At 37.6% G+C, this 16,100-nt stretch overlaps 1 protein-coding gene across 1 annotated transcript; it reads right to left on the minus strand.

The window, feature by feature from the left end:
- Window positions 1-233: 233 nt before the first annotated feature.
- Window positions 234-6,500, minus strand: LOC121634231 (solute carrier family 23 member 1-like). Its single transcript, XM_041976744.1, has 12 exons — window positions 6,441-6,500; window positions 5,656-5,802; window positions 3,623-3,780; window positions 3,283-3,442; window positions 2,977-3,158; window positions 2,673-2,793; window positions 2,396-2,552; window positions 2,070-2,323; window positions 1,754-1,918; window positions 1,547-1,655; window positions 1,271-1,366; window positions 234-469 (listed from the first exon to the last, which is right to left on the minus strand). Exons 1-12 carry the CDS (start codon window positions 6,486-6,488, stop codon window positions 234-236), a joined length of 1,833 nt encoding a protein of 610 aa, XP_041832678.1. The 5' UTR covers window positions 6,489-6,500.
- Window positions 6,501-16,100: the final 9,600 nt, after the last annotated feature.

Consider the following 16,100-nt stretch of genomic DNA (forward strand, 5'->3'; position numbering starts at 1 on the left):
TTATTAGTGCTGACAGAATATGACAGCTACTGGTCACTTCTAGATATTTTTATTTTTATTTCTCTTTAAGTAAACACACTCACGCCATGAAAACCAACTTGGCACATCAAAATTAAACAAGCTGGAAGTTGGCAGGTTTGCTACAAATGTAATAGAAATACAATCATCTTAAGAAACCTAACAAGAATTAAAATATATTAAAAAAAATATAAAATATATTTCTTTTTCCAAGTTCACATTTGTGTGTTGTGCTCAATCCTGAAGCTCTCCGACACGTCATCTGCTGACCTGTGCTGAGGAGTGTGACCCCTCTGTGGACAAAAAGGGATATAACGAACCCAAGACTGAGATTCGAGGCAAGATGTTATACCAAAGGGGAGGTCGTACACCTCTTCAGACACCAAAGTGTTGGTAGAGTCTTCAAAGTGTACCTCATCCCAGGCTTGGAGGCCACGCTCATGCTTAGTTCCTATATGATAACAGAAAGGTTATTAGATTAATGTAAGTGCCTTTGTCCTATTACTTATGACACACCAGCTGTTTGTTTAAATATAAAGCAAAGATTATAACTTTTGGTCTTTCATCAACTGGTGACCTGTCCAGGATATACCCTGCTTCTCACCTGCAATCCTGCACTGGAATAAGTGTGTATAGCCGATGAATGAATGGAAGGAGGATCCTTCATCAATTCAATATGTGGCACATGTTAGCTCCTTTAATAAAAAGGCCGTCTGGTTAAAGGCAAATTTTCTGGTACGATATTTCCTTCAGTAGTACTTCTAATTGATCCGAAGACCTGCAGTGGTTGTACCATACTGTATCACAGAGAACTGGAGTCTGGCCATGTAAGCATTTATGGATAAAAGTGTCATTTGCAAATGAGACATGTTTGTCAAAACTTAGCATATTGATATTTCTTTAAATAAAACAGGAGTGCATTTATTTCTGCTTTGTTTCTGATGGCCCAACTGTAAAACTTTATACACCCCTAATTGTTATTTTGATATTTTTTTTTTATCACATTTTAATTGAGAGTTCAATAGTAAATCTCAGTTTTTGACCTTCAAAAACTCCACTGATTGGCTGACCATTAATCTCTATTCCTAATATAAGTGTTTTAATTTGTTATAATAAGAGAAAATATTTGTTAATGATGTCATTAACAGCGGCACTGATAAATTGAATTTTTCCAGTAAGCTACCAATAAAGCAATATGGAGATTGCTACTGAGATTGTTGTGATTCAGTAACAGCCTTTTACAACAGCTTACCAGGAATTGTGTTATCTAAAAAGAAGCCAAGGAACCCTCCCACAAACATATGGGTAGTCCACAATATGCGTAACACTTGGTCCAGCTCTTTAACACCTGCGTTACTCATAAAGCACAAGAGAAAAAAAGAAGTGAATTTGTTATAAACAGAAATATAAATATTAACACTAATATCAATGACTTCCATGTGATCAAATTATTATTATTTTTAATTAAAAACAGCTGAAGCTAACTGAGGTGGTTATTAAATAAATTTTTTTCACATGCTAATTTTACCGGTTTCAAAAAATCCAGGATTCTTCATGATCCAGTTTGGAATGACCAGTGCGGAAAACATGGAGAAACCAAACACAAAGATATTCCGGGAAGAATTCATGTCTGTAAACTGTAGAAATAAGATGTTTTTTAAGAATTTTTTTAGCAAAAGTATAATGTTAATTGATTAAAATATGAAAATTAAATAAAAGTTTTAAACATTTTTACCTGCAGATTAGAAATCCCTGCAGCAGTTATGACTCCAAACATGATCAGGAACATCCCTCCAATCACAGGCATCGGGATGGTTGTAAAGATGGCTCCAATTTTGCCTAGCATGCCCATCAAAATCATGAGAACTCCACTTAGGAGAATCACTGTTCGACTACCCACCTGTTGCCACAAAAACACTATGCTCTACATCTACAGTATGTATATTGTGCAAGTAATTTGGAGTCATTAAAAAACCTCTTTGGGCACAAAACTAGGTTTCAGCATTATCTTTTTAAGTATGTGCTACATTGGAAACTTGTACATATCTTACCTTAGTAATACCGAGTGCTGCCACATTCTCACTAAAAGAAGTAGTGCCATTGCCTGTGCCGATGGCCCCCGCCAACAAAGAACCAAGCCCTTCAACCCCGATTCCCCGGCTGATGGCATGCTTTGGTGGAGGAGGAGCCCCTGACAGTCTTGCACATGCGTAGTAGTCCCCCACGGACTCTGCCATGGAACATATTATTCCAGCCAGAATGCCAAACACAGCTGCCAGGTTCACCATTGGAACCCCCCATTGACCTAAATGAGGAGTCCACCTGGTGATTATTGATCAGTCCATCTTTGAGCAGACTGACTTGTGAACTTACATACCAGGATAAGGAAATGTGAACCATGAAGCCTCAGCAACAACATTCCTCTTCACATCAGTGCGAGCCAAGTGACCATACCGAGATGAATCAGATGGTAGGACATCATAGATGGTGAGGAGGTAGCACACTAACCATGAGACCGCAATTCCCAGCAGAATCTATTCAACATCCAATATTGGTGTACATTTTAGCTTTTGACATAAAGTGGCATCTCTAACATAAGACATTATAGTCTGAAACTGTTGAGATCTCACATTATGTGATGAAAAGTATCATACTGGCATTGTCTGGAAGATGAAGAAGTTTGTGGTGTGCAGTTTCTTGGTTTTGCTGTATGCAGGAACGGGCATTGGTATGAGACGAAGGTACTGAGAGAACAGGATGATCAGCACTGTAGTCCTGTGTGTATGACAGAATATAATAAAGATTAGAGACCAATCTTATGGTGATGAAACCACAACAAGTGAAGATGTATTTTTTTTCCAACAGAGATTTGTCTTTTATTGGAATCTCATGAGAGTGGTCTTCATAGATAGAACACTGAAGCCCAAACAAAACTGCTGCCTTAGAGTGGTCACTTACATAGCAGAGATGCCCCAGTGGCTGCCAGCCTTATCTCCAGCTGAGTCATACAGTGACAAGCCTATGAGAGAGACAGTGGGCGCAATGGTTAAGGGGCCAATGAAGCGCATGAGGAAGCCAATGAGGCCAGAGAAGCCAACCAGTATCTGGAGGAGAGAGGCCACCATAATAGAGCCCTGCAGCTGTGGACGGAAAAACAGTGCCCAGGAACATAAACATTAAAATCACTATTCTTTTGTTGAGTGTAATGCTGCTGTAGGAGCTTTGCCTGCTTTTGTCAGATGCAATATGTGTGTGTTGACTTACTGTTCTCAAACGAGTCTGCCACACTTCTTTAAAGACAGGTGAGGAGGTGTTGACCAGACTGGCATTCTGGGTCCAAGCAGGACACTGCCACTCTGGCATGGACAACATAGCCATGGCCGGGGTCACCAAGGCAAAAGTACCTCCCTGTAGGATTGGGAGCCTTCAAATGTGATAAAGAGAAATAACTTAAGGAGATAACAGAGTCCGTAAACTCTGTAATGGTCTATTGATATGCTCAAATGTAGAAGACGCTGAAACTATTGAGGCCCATGAGCTCTACCCAGTGTGAGACAGAGTTGATCAAACGTAACACCAGAGCTAAACCATGGACTGAACTCACCTAACACCGAGGGTAACCTGCAGAACAGTGCAGAGGCCAGAGACGAAGAAAATTGTGTTGATGAGCAGGCTCTGGGTCAGGCTGTCATGCTGCAGACACAGGCCCTCTGAGAGAATGAGGGGGATGGAGATCATCCCACCAAATGCTGTCAGGTAGTGCTGCAGAGGAGTGATGTTAACTGATTGCAGTGGTTCAAACATTACATACACTAAAAACACTGGAGGCCTACTACTCTTCGCTTTATTGTCTTTACCACTTAAGAGTTTGTCTTCCTTTTATGGGTTGACTCAAGGCAACAGCAACGTATTTAAACCTTAGAATGATGTTTCTATGCACTGCAAAAACTTGCACAAAGTCCCCATCAGACCTTGCAGTTTACACATTGGTATGACTTTGGTTTAAATCATAACTCTGGCTCCACAACCTTTACCTCCAGAGGTCTCTATTAAAAGGTTTTTGTCTGGGCAGAGGAAGTTTAGTATTAAAGTGTTAAGACAACTTTATTTTTTACTACATGAACTCTGGACAACCAAGTCTCATTTATTGCAGCCTTTACTTAGTCATTTCATTGTGACTTGTTGACTATGATGTAAAGTCAGTAGGTCCTGGGTTTACAAGTTTAAAGGCCAGTGAAGAGACTGTTGAACCTACATTCACACACTCTCTTTCTGCTTTGGTTGCAGCTGAAATTCCTCCAGGAATAATCTGAGCTTTCTCTGTCCCTCTCATTATGTCCTGTAACTGAAACTGCCCTCCTCAAAGTAACTAATGTCCTTTTAATGAATGCTGATGATGGATTGTGCTCATTTCTGGTTCCTTCGGACCTGTGTGCTGCCTTTTGAAGCAGGTGACTACAACGTCTGAGACTGAGGCGTTAGGTAGGCGTATCTATACAATGGTACAGAGTTATCAATGGTTCTTGTCCTTCTTCTCAAATAGAAATAATCAGATCAGTTCTCTTCCCTGTAAATATGATGTCCCTCTGGGGTCAGTTTTGGGACAGATTAGATTTGTTTTTCCAACATACTTAGATAAGAATATAACATCCAATCACAGGGTGTTTTGTTTTTACTATTATGCTGGTGACATTTCTGTAAATGGTAGTGTGTCTGCTCCTGGTGTATCATACATGGTGTAACAAGAACGCACAAATATGCAAATCTGTGACACAGCTTGTTAAATTCAAGTCTTTTATTGCTACCAAACTTGCAGTTTTGTAACTGGGCAGCAAATATTTCAGATAAAACACTAAATTAAATCACTGCTCCCTGAATTTTTTTGTCTATGTCTCAAAGTCACTTGTGGGAGGATTTCCTAAGCTCTGTCCACCTAAATCAATCTATTTCAAAGGTTTATTGTAAACGTCTTTCCTCAGATTGTACAAGAACATCTAAAGGTAAATCTGCTTTTGAGGGGGAATAATTAGACTTGGTGGGAGGCTACTACAATTCATACCAGCTCAATCTGTGCTAGCCTCACCCCATACTGTTTATTTAATTATTTTATAGGCTTTTTTTTAAAGTTCAACTGGTCGACATCACAGGAGGTCATGATAAATGCCTCTCAATGTAATCTTTCTTATATGTTTTACATGATGAATGAATAGATATATATATATATGTATATAATTTTATTTCTTTTCTGAATTTTTGTGTTAAGTTTTACCATCCAGAGGTTTTTTCCACCATGACTTTCTCTTGCACCAGTATTCCACACATGCACTCACACACAATTTCAGACAACTGACTGTTTTGTACCAAGTGGCATATCTGCCCCAAACTGACACATACAGACCTTTTTAGACTAATATTGTTCAGTTATTAGTTCCTGGTGTGTCTCCATAAAATGACTGATTTTCATCAATGATTTATTTTTTAAATGAAGTATTAACAGCTGTCTTGTATGCTTACCGAAGGTTGTTAATGACTAAACTAGCTGCTATATACATTTCCTTGTGATAATGTGAGTTCAAGAAAATGTGGAGGAAATTTAGTAGTCCTTGTCATTTACGACACAACATGGATTACACCCACCTGAATGGCCAGGAAGATACAAAGGTACCAAGGAGGGACATCAGTAACGCAATAGGTTGGTTTATTTCTGTCTTCCTCTGCCACACAGCCACTCCCACATTTATTATCTTCCTTTACCGTGAGTTGATCATTGACTTGCTCATCCATCTGCAGGGCCACAAAAAAACATGGTCATTCAAAGTCACAGACATATAAACACAAAGAAAAAGTACTAAAGAGGACAAGGTGTTATCTTCAGTTCAACCTAAAATTACACACCTATCTTGTCAGTGCAAAGTTTACTTTACTAACAGTTTCTGTGTAAACAGCCATCTTATGTTTACATACTGATATGATTACAATTCAGCTGAATTTTATGACCACAATACACATGATCAGTTTATGGTTATTGAATATAAAAATGTTCAAAACATGTTAAATTTTTAAATGTACTTAAATGACAAAGAGACACAATGGAATATCGTGATGCTTTTATCATTGTTTTTCTTTGGTAGTCTTTAGTCCTTTCTAAAGAAATGTGTCTTTATACATTTTTAAGGTTCCTGGTTGATGTTGACTATATATACAGTGCAATATATTTTAATTTTCCATTTCTGCTTACTTAAGGTCAGCTTTATCCCGGAGGTAAAAACAACAAAGAGAGCATACATGCAGTTTTTACTTGATTTGGTTTTAAAGACCACATCATGACATTTAGAGCAACAATACTGAGAAAATGGAAAAACAAGAACTTCTAAAGCCACCAGCACTGGTAACATCTTACATGAATCTGATATTGTACTCACATCAAATGCAAGATTGTCAAGCCCACTGCTTTCCTTTTCTGAATCCATTGCAACTTCACCAGAAAACAGTCACCTGTTATAGAAACTTTGCAATAAGGTGATTTTCAGGATAAGCAAGTCTCTTTGAGAGGTTTTATTTAATCTCAAGCAGAGGCAAGAGGCAAGAGACAGACTGCTCAAAATCTGGAGACAAACAAAACCTCCCTAAGATCAGCCTCATCTACCTGCCCTCAGCAGGACATTCTGGTACAAACTGGTTTTTCTCTTATTATCTACTTCTACTTGTCCAAAACTGACCCTCCTTTGCAGGGTGGGACGCTATCCTGGCTCACACTAAAGCCAGTCATATTTGAGGTTATAGAAACAATTTAAGTGTTGGGTTCTTATCATTGTGACAGCTGTAAACTTGCTCTTTACTGGTAAACATGTTTGCTTTATCAGACTTGTACTATGTTTTGTTATATAAGCAATTTTGCTTGAATTCTTGATGCACAGTTACATGATTTAGTTTTATCTATGATCATTGATAAGTTTACACTGCATATCATGAGAAATATTTATTGATAAAAGACTGAGAAGATGAATAGATATAAATAGTTGGGTGTATCATTTTTTGGGCTTTAATTTGCATACTTAACATATTTAATCAACTCATTTTATGTTGAGGATTAAAAAACTTTGAACAAAGTGTTCAGAGATAACACTGACAGTTTCTGTTTGATGGTTTGTTTGATCACATAACACTTCCCTCAGACTGTAACCATAAGTTAATAGAACCAGACTGGAAAGATGGTGGGATAAAGAGATCAAGGCCTTTAAAGTGAGAAGCTTTCTTTATTTAAAGGAGGAACAAAATGTGAAGAGAGATTAATGTGTTACGGAAGGCATAGCCATAAACTGGGGGAAAATATGAACTGAAAACACAACCTACTTCTCAGTTTCATAAAAGAAGGGATCTTTGAAATTGAGGTGGAAGCAAAAGGGTAAATTGTAGCTGCATCCCTTCAGTACTTGTCTGTGGGTTCCCAAGTGGAAGCTGATATCAGGTTGTAGTAACCCAGACTCACTTGCCTTCCAAGGCACAGTTTATTCTATGGAGAGGTTGTGCACACTCACCAACTCTCACTGAGATGGGTTAATGACTCTAGTAGAAAGACTATCAAGGCTAAGACCAGGTCATAGTGACACGTTTGCCTGACAGAAAATAAAAAAAGGAGCAAAGTGAAGCCAGATAATGACAGACTAGCTGCACTATCCCCACTAATGACTTTGCACTTACTGCATAAACATTTGTTTTCATTAACTTGCTAATATTGTGACAATTTATTTGCAAAATGCAATTCATCCATATGTAGAGTCAGTAATATTCTAAATTATACTATTTTGCAGCACACTAAGCTGTAATGTTATTGGCTGGGATGTAGCACAACATTAACTCCCTGAAACATTTTTATAGATAATGCAGCTTTGCCATTTTGTGCTATTATGACAAGTTCATTTCTCATGTTCTGAGTTTAGAAAGGCTTTTCAACCAATTTGAGGGGAGGAGTAAGTTCGTTGTTGATTAAAAAAAACCGTATTCCTTAATGTGCTTTGTGAAACACATTAAGGATAACATTTTAGATATTTTTTTGCATGTTCATTAGAAAATATGTGATACAATGCTATTAAAATATATTTCCCCCTTTTCTTCCTAGTAATTCCCCCCATGACAAACATCACATATCAACAGCAGCTCTGCACCAAACAAACGCACATGATGCATGACACTGTGACAGCTGCAGTGATGCAGTCACTTTACATTCACAGTTCAGTAAACACTGGTGCGACTAAGATTTATCTTTAAATTCATTCATGCCAGTCTGGCCACACATTGACACAACTGTACAGATTAATTTGAACACTTTGTCAGGGAAAGGTACAATGCAGAGATGTAAACACAAGGGTTGAGAGCAGTGAATAACATTCAGTCGGCAGACTTCACAGCACATCAAGTCTATTTTGAAGCAGAAACAAAGGAGAGTTTCTCAGCAGAGCCAGAGGGAAAATATAAAAACAGCACATCTTGTCTGAGAATCTTTTAAGCTGTCTGTACATGACCAAAAATAAAATAAAAAAATAAAAATAAAAAAATCTTAACCAGGTCTTAAAATTAAAAATATAGCAATGACTCGCTAATCATTAGCACATTGATATCCGTTCAGCCCCTCTGAATCACTAACATGTCTGGAGTCTACGGGTCAGGGTGACAAGAAACGTAAAGCATGACCCACCTTAAAGTCCTTATGATTTTAGTTAACGGTGCAGTGGTACAACTGTTTCTCTAGCAGACTCACCATAAGTGAATTAAAAAAACCTAGATAATGATAAATTTGAAGCCTTGAACTTCTTGTGCTTTGAGTTGGTGACCTTTGCCTGATTTGAGATTCCGTTCTGACTGGCCTCAGCAAATACAAGATACTTAAATGTACCTCCTCAGCAAGCTTGATGAAATGACAGTGAGAATTCAAGCGATTCATTGCAAGAGTAAATAAGGCTCTGTTTTAAGTATTCATAACAAAGGTTGGTTAACAGGCCACATCTCTGTATATCTCAAATATTAACAACCAGAATCACAAACTTGCTCAAAGATGAAACCCATAGGGAATTCAGCTCCGATTTCACATGCAATACAGATCCTGATCATACCTGTCACTGTCAAGCATGGACCTCTCAGAGACAGAAGATAGGTTAACAGGACTTTATTCAGATACTGCACACAAATGAATCCTCTTAGACAGGCGACAGGAGAACTAACTGGGCTTTCTTAAACCTGGGAGCCAGAAAGGGCGAGAGAACTGGTCCATGCTGGTGAGATCATCAAGGTCCGACGGGGAGTGAATGTGGTGATGGGGTATATAAGGGCTGGTGAGCAAATGGGAAACAGGTGTGACTGGTTAGGGATCCGGGGAGTGATTGGCTAAAGGCCAGGACTGGAGTGAACGTGGCAGGGTGAGATGATAACAGGTGTGGATGATCAGGGAATTGGACGTAGTAGCTGTGGTGCCTGGCTGGACCAGGTGAGGGCATGACAGTCACGCTGCTAACTCCATGCCTTTTTTTTCCAGCTTTTCCCTAGACTCTTTTTAAAATAATGAATTAGTTCAGCTTTTTGAAAAATATATTCACACTATAATGACCAGAGAACCTTGGACTCAAAATGACACAAACTCTATAAAGCTGAAAGTTGTATATTACATTAAACTGGTTTCCTAGAGGCAAAGTCCAGAGGGTGGGGTGGGAGGCAAGTGGTTGATGGATTCACTGAGGGGAAACAGGTAGTTAACGATGGTGTCAAAACTGGTGACATAGTCCAGAGATCTGAAGCAAATTAAGAGATCCAGACAATAATCCAAAAGAGTTATGTTGGTGCCAGCAATAGAACAAACTTGCCTTACAAAGGCAGGTCACAATTATGTTCTCCTAATGAAGATCTGGAAATCTGGGCATCCTGTATTTATCATTACAGCCAAAAATGGTTTCCACTGAATTGCATGAAAAGTTTTCCCATTCCTTCAGTCATACGTCACTGTACACCAAACACAGCAGCTGAAGTCTGAATTTACTGCTTTTGTGTCAGAACTGGAATCAACAAAGTTGTGTGAATCATTTGCCAGTTTGCAGCTGCTTTAATTGCAACTGGCCACTAGATGGCTCTGATATGAGCTGTCTGAGGATTTGAAGCACCAATTTTTTTTCCCCTAAACATTTGGGAAGAACCCTCAAAAGCTTCAAAAGGCTTCATCTGCCCATCTATAGGCAAGGGGCATCAAAATGAAGGCCAAAATCCAAGACAAATCCAAGGTGCTGAGCCAGAAAAACAAGGTCTCCCACTCTGTGGTAGAATGGCTGTGGTGAAGATGTTAGATTTCTGGACAGATGGGAACAATCTGGCACTGGATGAGTGAGAAGAAGAGACATGAGAAAAAGTGCAATTACCAGGCACAGGTGGACACAATCAGCAGCTTGGCTAGCAGAGCACCAATCAGATCACGACACATATTTTTAAAATGGACTGAAAGGACTCTTTCAGTTGAAAAATAAGTCGCTATGCACATATTTTTTCTCTGTGTAAATTGTGTTTTTCTTTCACCATCCTACATGATTTTTACAATATTAATGCAGATTGTTTTAGCAAACTGTTTCACTTCAAGACAAGTAAAGACTCCACTGTGTGGTGGGCTTTTTGAGGAAAAAAAAGGACGATGAATACAACTAAGGAAGGGTAAACATGAATAAATCATTAATGGAGTAGAGCAAGGAATGGAAACATTGGTTTAAGAAGAATAGATATCATTGAGGCAAGCACACTATCACTGGCAAAGGGAGTGTGTGTGTGATACTTGTACTGATGGCACCATCAAATGATCACATAACCCATTTCCCCTTATCTATGATGCCATCATTTCCACAGTAAAATCCTTTACAGGAAATATCCTAGTCATACCGACAACATAAAACTGTGATTGAACGCAGAGTTTAAAAAAGGAATTCATTATATATTAATAAAATGTAATTTAAATTACAATCAGTTGAGTTGCAGTAAATAAAAAAGGTGTTAAAAAAAATCTGAAAGCTCCATCCAGGAATACATACAGTAAATGGCAATGCAGAGGTGAAGTATTAACACACACCTGCAGTCTAAATGCCTGTGGACTTTCCATAGAAGGATATAACACCAGCAGCACTTCTCTTACTGCAGGATCAGCTTGTTTTTAATGTGGCTTGCAGTTCACAGAAATGTGTTAATGAAAGCCACGTGGTTATAGATGCTGCTATGTCATTACACTTTGCTTACAGACAGCAGCGCAGTATTGATGATGCTCTTGCTGCCATTATGCACTAATTTTTAAAACATCTTGAGGCTGGCAGAGCTTATGCTTGGCTGCTTTTTTATTGATTTCTCTTCTGCTTGTAATACAATTCATCTTTTAATTCAGAAGCTTAGACTTTCAACAATGGGCTGTCTTGGATCAAGTTGTTTCTGTGCTGAGTTAATTTCACAAACAAATTGATATGTGAGGAACTCATTTTCTGCTTTATTGTTTTTCTGTTTTGTCTTGAAGATGTATTTAAATATGACTGCAAAACTCAGGAAGCAATCTGTGTCTTCAAAAGCTAACATAAATGCTCTCTGATTATTAAGAAAATCACTGGCCACAATCTTCATTTTTGATCTCATGTCCTTTTTTAACCAGTTTGTACTTGTTGAAAAGAGTTAAAAATAATTTTCAGATATGTACTCTTATCTGCAAATTATGTCATTTTGAACAATTTCATATTTCAGCGTTGAGGAACGTTTTTCTGAAACTGTTTCACAATTTTTAGATGCAGTTTGTTTTAAATTGGTGAACTCCTGTCCATGTTTACATCTTCTGAGAGGCTCTCTCTCTGCTCTTTTATTACATATTCATGTTACTGACCTGTTTTCAGAACCTAATTAGTTGTCAAATGCTCCTTCAGTTGTTTTTTATTTGTTCCAATTACTTTTCCAAGCGTTTGTTATCCTCTTTTATTTTTTTTTAAAATAGGCTGCCATCAAGTTCAAAGTGAGCCTTTAGTTTTCATTCATTTATTCATTCATTAACTTTCTTGCTGTGAGGCCTCATATTTTTCACAAAACAGTAAAATCCCTCAGTTTTGACAAATGATTTATTGCTTATATTTCATTGGGAAAAAAATGTGAATTTTTTTTAAGCTACAAAACCTTTGATTACAAGGAAATTTCTGCTCTAAAAGAAAGGTAGTGGTCAAAACTCTAACTGAAAATGGAATTAATAATGACTTATACTTTAATTGTTTCACCTTCCATCACAAGATATGATTTCTAGAGTTCCCTCTACAAACATTGCATTGTTCAATAAGCATCGTCCTCTGTACAGAAGCTTCCATTACTAACTCCCTTTGCCCGCTTTGGCTGGCTTGCCTCCTGCAGAGCTGGAATTTAACAGAACTCATCAAGTTCTTATAATCAAATCTTGCTATTTTGATGGTTTTCTAAGGTTCTGACAAATTTCCACATCTCCTTTACCAATTATTAGTTTTAGAAAAAAAATAATGTTTTCGAGCCAGTATGCACTGCACGATACATGCAGTAAATGGTGTTTTGGTCAGTTGACCAACACATACCACCAAGCCAAGTGACATCCTTGGGAGGGCTGAATTGCATGTTCCTGTTTAACAGACATTTGTGGCTATTATAATTATGACAGAATAAACATTTATCCTGTGTTGTTTCTCAGTATCACCATAAGAAAGTACCAAGGTTTTGACCCAAAGTATATTTCTGTAAACCAAGTTGCTTTTGCATCTAAACCTCATCAAAGCTTTAACATTGACTTTTCACAACATAATGGTCTGAAGCTGAAGCACAACAAAAGACAGACCACAACACAAGTGCTTACAAATCTTTTGTACTGAGCCAGTGCACCGATTAAAAATGTAATGAGATCCTGTTGCATATGCTTTTCTTTCATTAGTGCTTTGTCATGAGTGTTGATTTTGATGTATTAATGCAAAGAATCCCTATTACACAACTCGAATGGTTAATTGTAAAAGCTGATACAGGCTGCTTACTGATAACCACTTAGTGAAATGTGAAGCTGAGTAGATTAAGGTTTTGTAAAATCTAATGGTAATTTTGTGTTATCATTGCACAATATGTTTGATCTCTCTTCTGCAGTGTTGCATGGGCCATTAGTGCCAGATTAAATGTATTTTCATCAAAATGATGATTACAAACCCCAAAGCTGAGGACATCCTGTGTCTATAGTGGCACCAAAAAGAGAGCTGAAGCCTTCCCATCAGTCCTGCTGTGCTTTATTTCTTCATTGCTCTATTTTTTGTAGTTGCTGCTGCATGTTGTTCTTTGACAACTTCAGTATTTCACATGAACGAACCCTCTGAAGAGAAGACTGCCTCATATATTAGATTTGTTGGTTCATCACAGGGATGGAAAACAAAAGCAGAAACATTTAAAATAGCTTACTGAGATCTAGTTAGCTTGGCAAAACAGGCCTGCATTTATTTGTGTATCAAAAAAAATCACCCATTGGCACAGGTTTTACATGTCAGTGAATTTTTTCCACTGCAGAGGGAAGGCAGCTCAGACACAATGTACTGAAGGGCTGCAATTTCATTTAATTCCTTTCAGTGGTCCTGGTCAGAAGAAAAAATATCTGCAAATAGTTTGTCAGTCACGGCGTCTTGTGAAAACTTTCTGCAACTTTTTATAAAGAAAATTGAGCTTCTGCGGTCCAACATTTCTCCTACAGCAGCAGACTCTCCTATAGACCCAATCTGTCACTCTGTTAAAAATGTGTTGTTTGCATCTATCTGTTCAACTCTAGCTTGGTAAAAGGTAAATGGAACAGTCCTTTGTGCCATTGTTACACATCTAATTAAAAAAAACCCAATCTGGACTCACCAGCTATCGTCCTATCTCAAAACTTCCTTTTCTGTAAATTTGATTTGGTTTGTTTGGCTCTATGCACTCATACTAGGGAATATCCTGTTTATTAATGTTTTGAGTATGGATTAAGTACTGACAAATACTCACAAAATAGCTGTAATCACAAATTTATGTCCTGTGAGGTTGTAAATCATGTTGTGGTAAATCTCTATTGATATGATTTTCTTTTGGGCAGTAATGTAATATTATCGTCACCTACCTTTTGCATGAAATACAAAGAATACTGTAACAAAAAAACATTTTAAAATCCTTCTCGTTGCCATGATATTAAAGGTAATTAACGTAGCCCTGGAGCATCCTTACTTCACTGACCTTCAGCTGTTTGGTTAAATTGACACTGATGTTAAGTATTCTTCACAGGAGTGATAACATTAAGTGGTCTAAAGTCAGGACTCAGACAACAAGGAGAGGACAAATTAGATTATGTTGTCTAACTTCTCCTTCAGGTTCAAAGCTTTAAAGCTTGTCAATACCAGTAACAATTTAACAAGTTATACTGACCTCAGACCAGACCTTCAGGGTAAAATCTTGGTGGTATCAGGTGTTTAGACCGAAAATCTTTAACCCAGATTTAAACAGCTAATTAAATCATGACCATCATAGCTAATATCCATGAATGCTTGAAGCCTTATTGAAGCAACATATTGTTTTTACTGTTCAGATCAGACGTGCTGTGGTGCAATGCTACTGATGATAGCTGTCATTAAAATAAAACATTAACCTAACCTAGTTTTATCTTTGATTGGCTGCAGCTGAATTCCTTTGTTTTATAGTTTACTGACCAGCTTTGATAAAAATGTAATTTCTCGTAATGACCAGTGAATTTTCTATATTTCTACATCACTGTTTTCTTTTATGTTCAAATTTTCTTGGGAAAAATTAAAAATCAGATTTTTTTTTTTTTGATAATCTTAGAGGTTCACATGTTGGGGACAGTATAGGCAAAAACACAATGTTATGCAAATATACAATATCTCCTTCATCATGTCTTCATTGAAAATCTTTGGCTATAATATATAATGCTATCTATACATTTTCTATACCAATTCAAGGTCATGGGGAAGCTGGAGCCTATCCCAGCAATTAGCAGGTGAAAAGCAGGGTACATTCAGGACAGGTCACCAGTCCACAGAGAGACAAACAACCTCTCGTCTACATTGTAGTGGCAACCACTGATCTTACTTTAAAGCCACACTTAACTTTTAACAGGAGGGGAGGGTAGATTGGCTTGACTCGTAAATATGTTACCTTTCCTTACTCACAAATCACCGGAGCCTCAGGTTGTGTTTGTGGTTTTATTTTACGTTGTTCCAAGTATCTTTCAGCTGGTACATCCAAGCTTCTCTTGAGTTTCACAACATCTCTCACTTGACACTTGCTGTAGCAATGTCTTTTCAGTAACATGACTTAGTGACGGTCAAAAAACCTTTTTTCTCTGTACCTCAGCACACCTGTGAATCCACGCACCAAAATCAAAACATAGCTTTTCCGTGTGTTGCAAAGAGCAAGCATAGTGCCTACTTCAGGTGCTATAGGACATTTGACAACTAAGCGAAAGCAGAAATGTTGTAGCACAATGAATATCAAAGTACAAAAAACACACTGTAACCTACAATAAACATCTTAACTATCCTTACCACAATTTTGGCTCTTACATACACATATATAGTTATTATATATTTATTTATTCATATAATTATTATTTAATTCAGTCTAAATCTGAAATTGTTACAGCCCTAACTGTGGGTACTTGTTTGTATGTGTCACATGAAAGAAAACCACCTTCACAAATTTCTTGACCACTTCTATTAGATAAGCTTAAAATGAACGTCGATGTCAGTATTTTGCTTATCTAATATATTAGAAACATTTGTTATGCAAACTGATCACTACATTCTCATAGCACACCATCATGAGCTCGCAATCTTTGAGAAGACACAAGGAGGAAATACCTAAAATAAGGACAATGGGAGATGGACAGGAACTCATGAATTTATTCACAAAAACCAAAGGCATTACCACAACAGGATAAAGCAACACTAACACAAAACAAGAACTCAGGAGAAGACTGACTGATGAGAGCTAGGGTGAACATGATAGAAAAGACAAGTTTGTGTGTACTAAAAAGTATTTATACTGCGGGACTAAAC

This window comes from Melanotaenia boesemani, chromosome 22 (genome assembly GCF_017639745.1).
Source record: "Melanotaenia boesemani isolate fMelBoe1 chromosome 22, fMelBoe1.pri, whole genome shotgun sequence".
In the NCBI taxonomy this organism is placed as follows: domain Eukaryota; kingdom Metazoa; phylum Chordata; class Actinopteri; order Atheriniformes; family Melanotaeniidae; genus Melanotaenia; species Melanotaenia boesemani.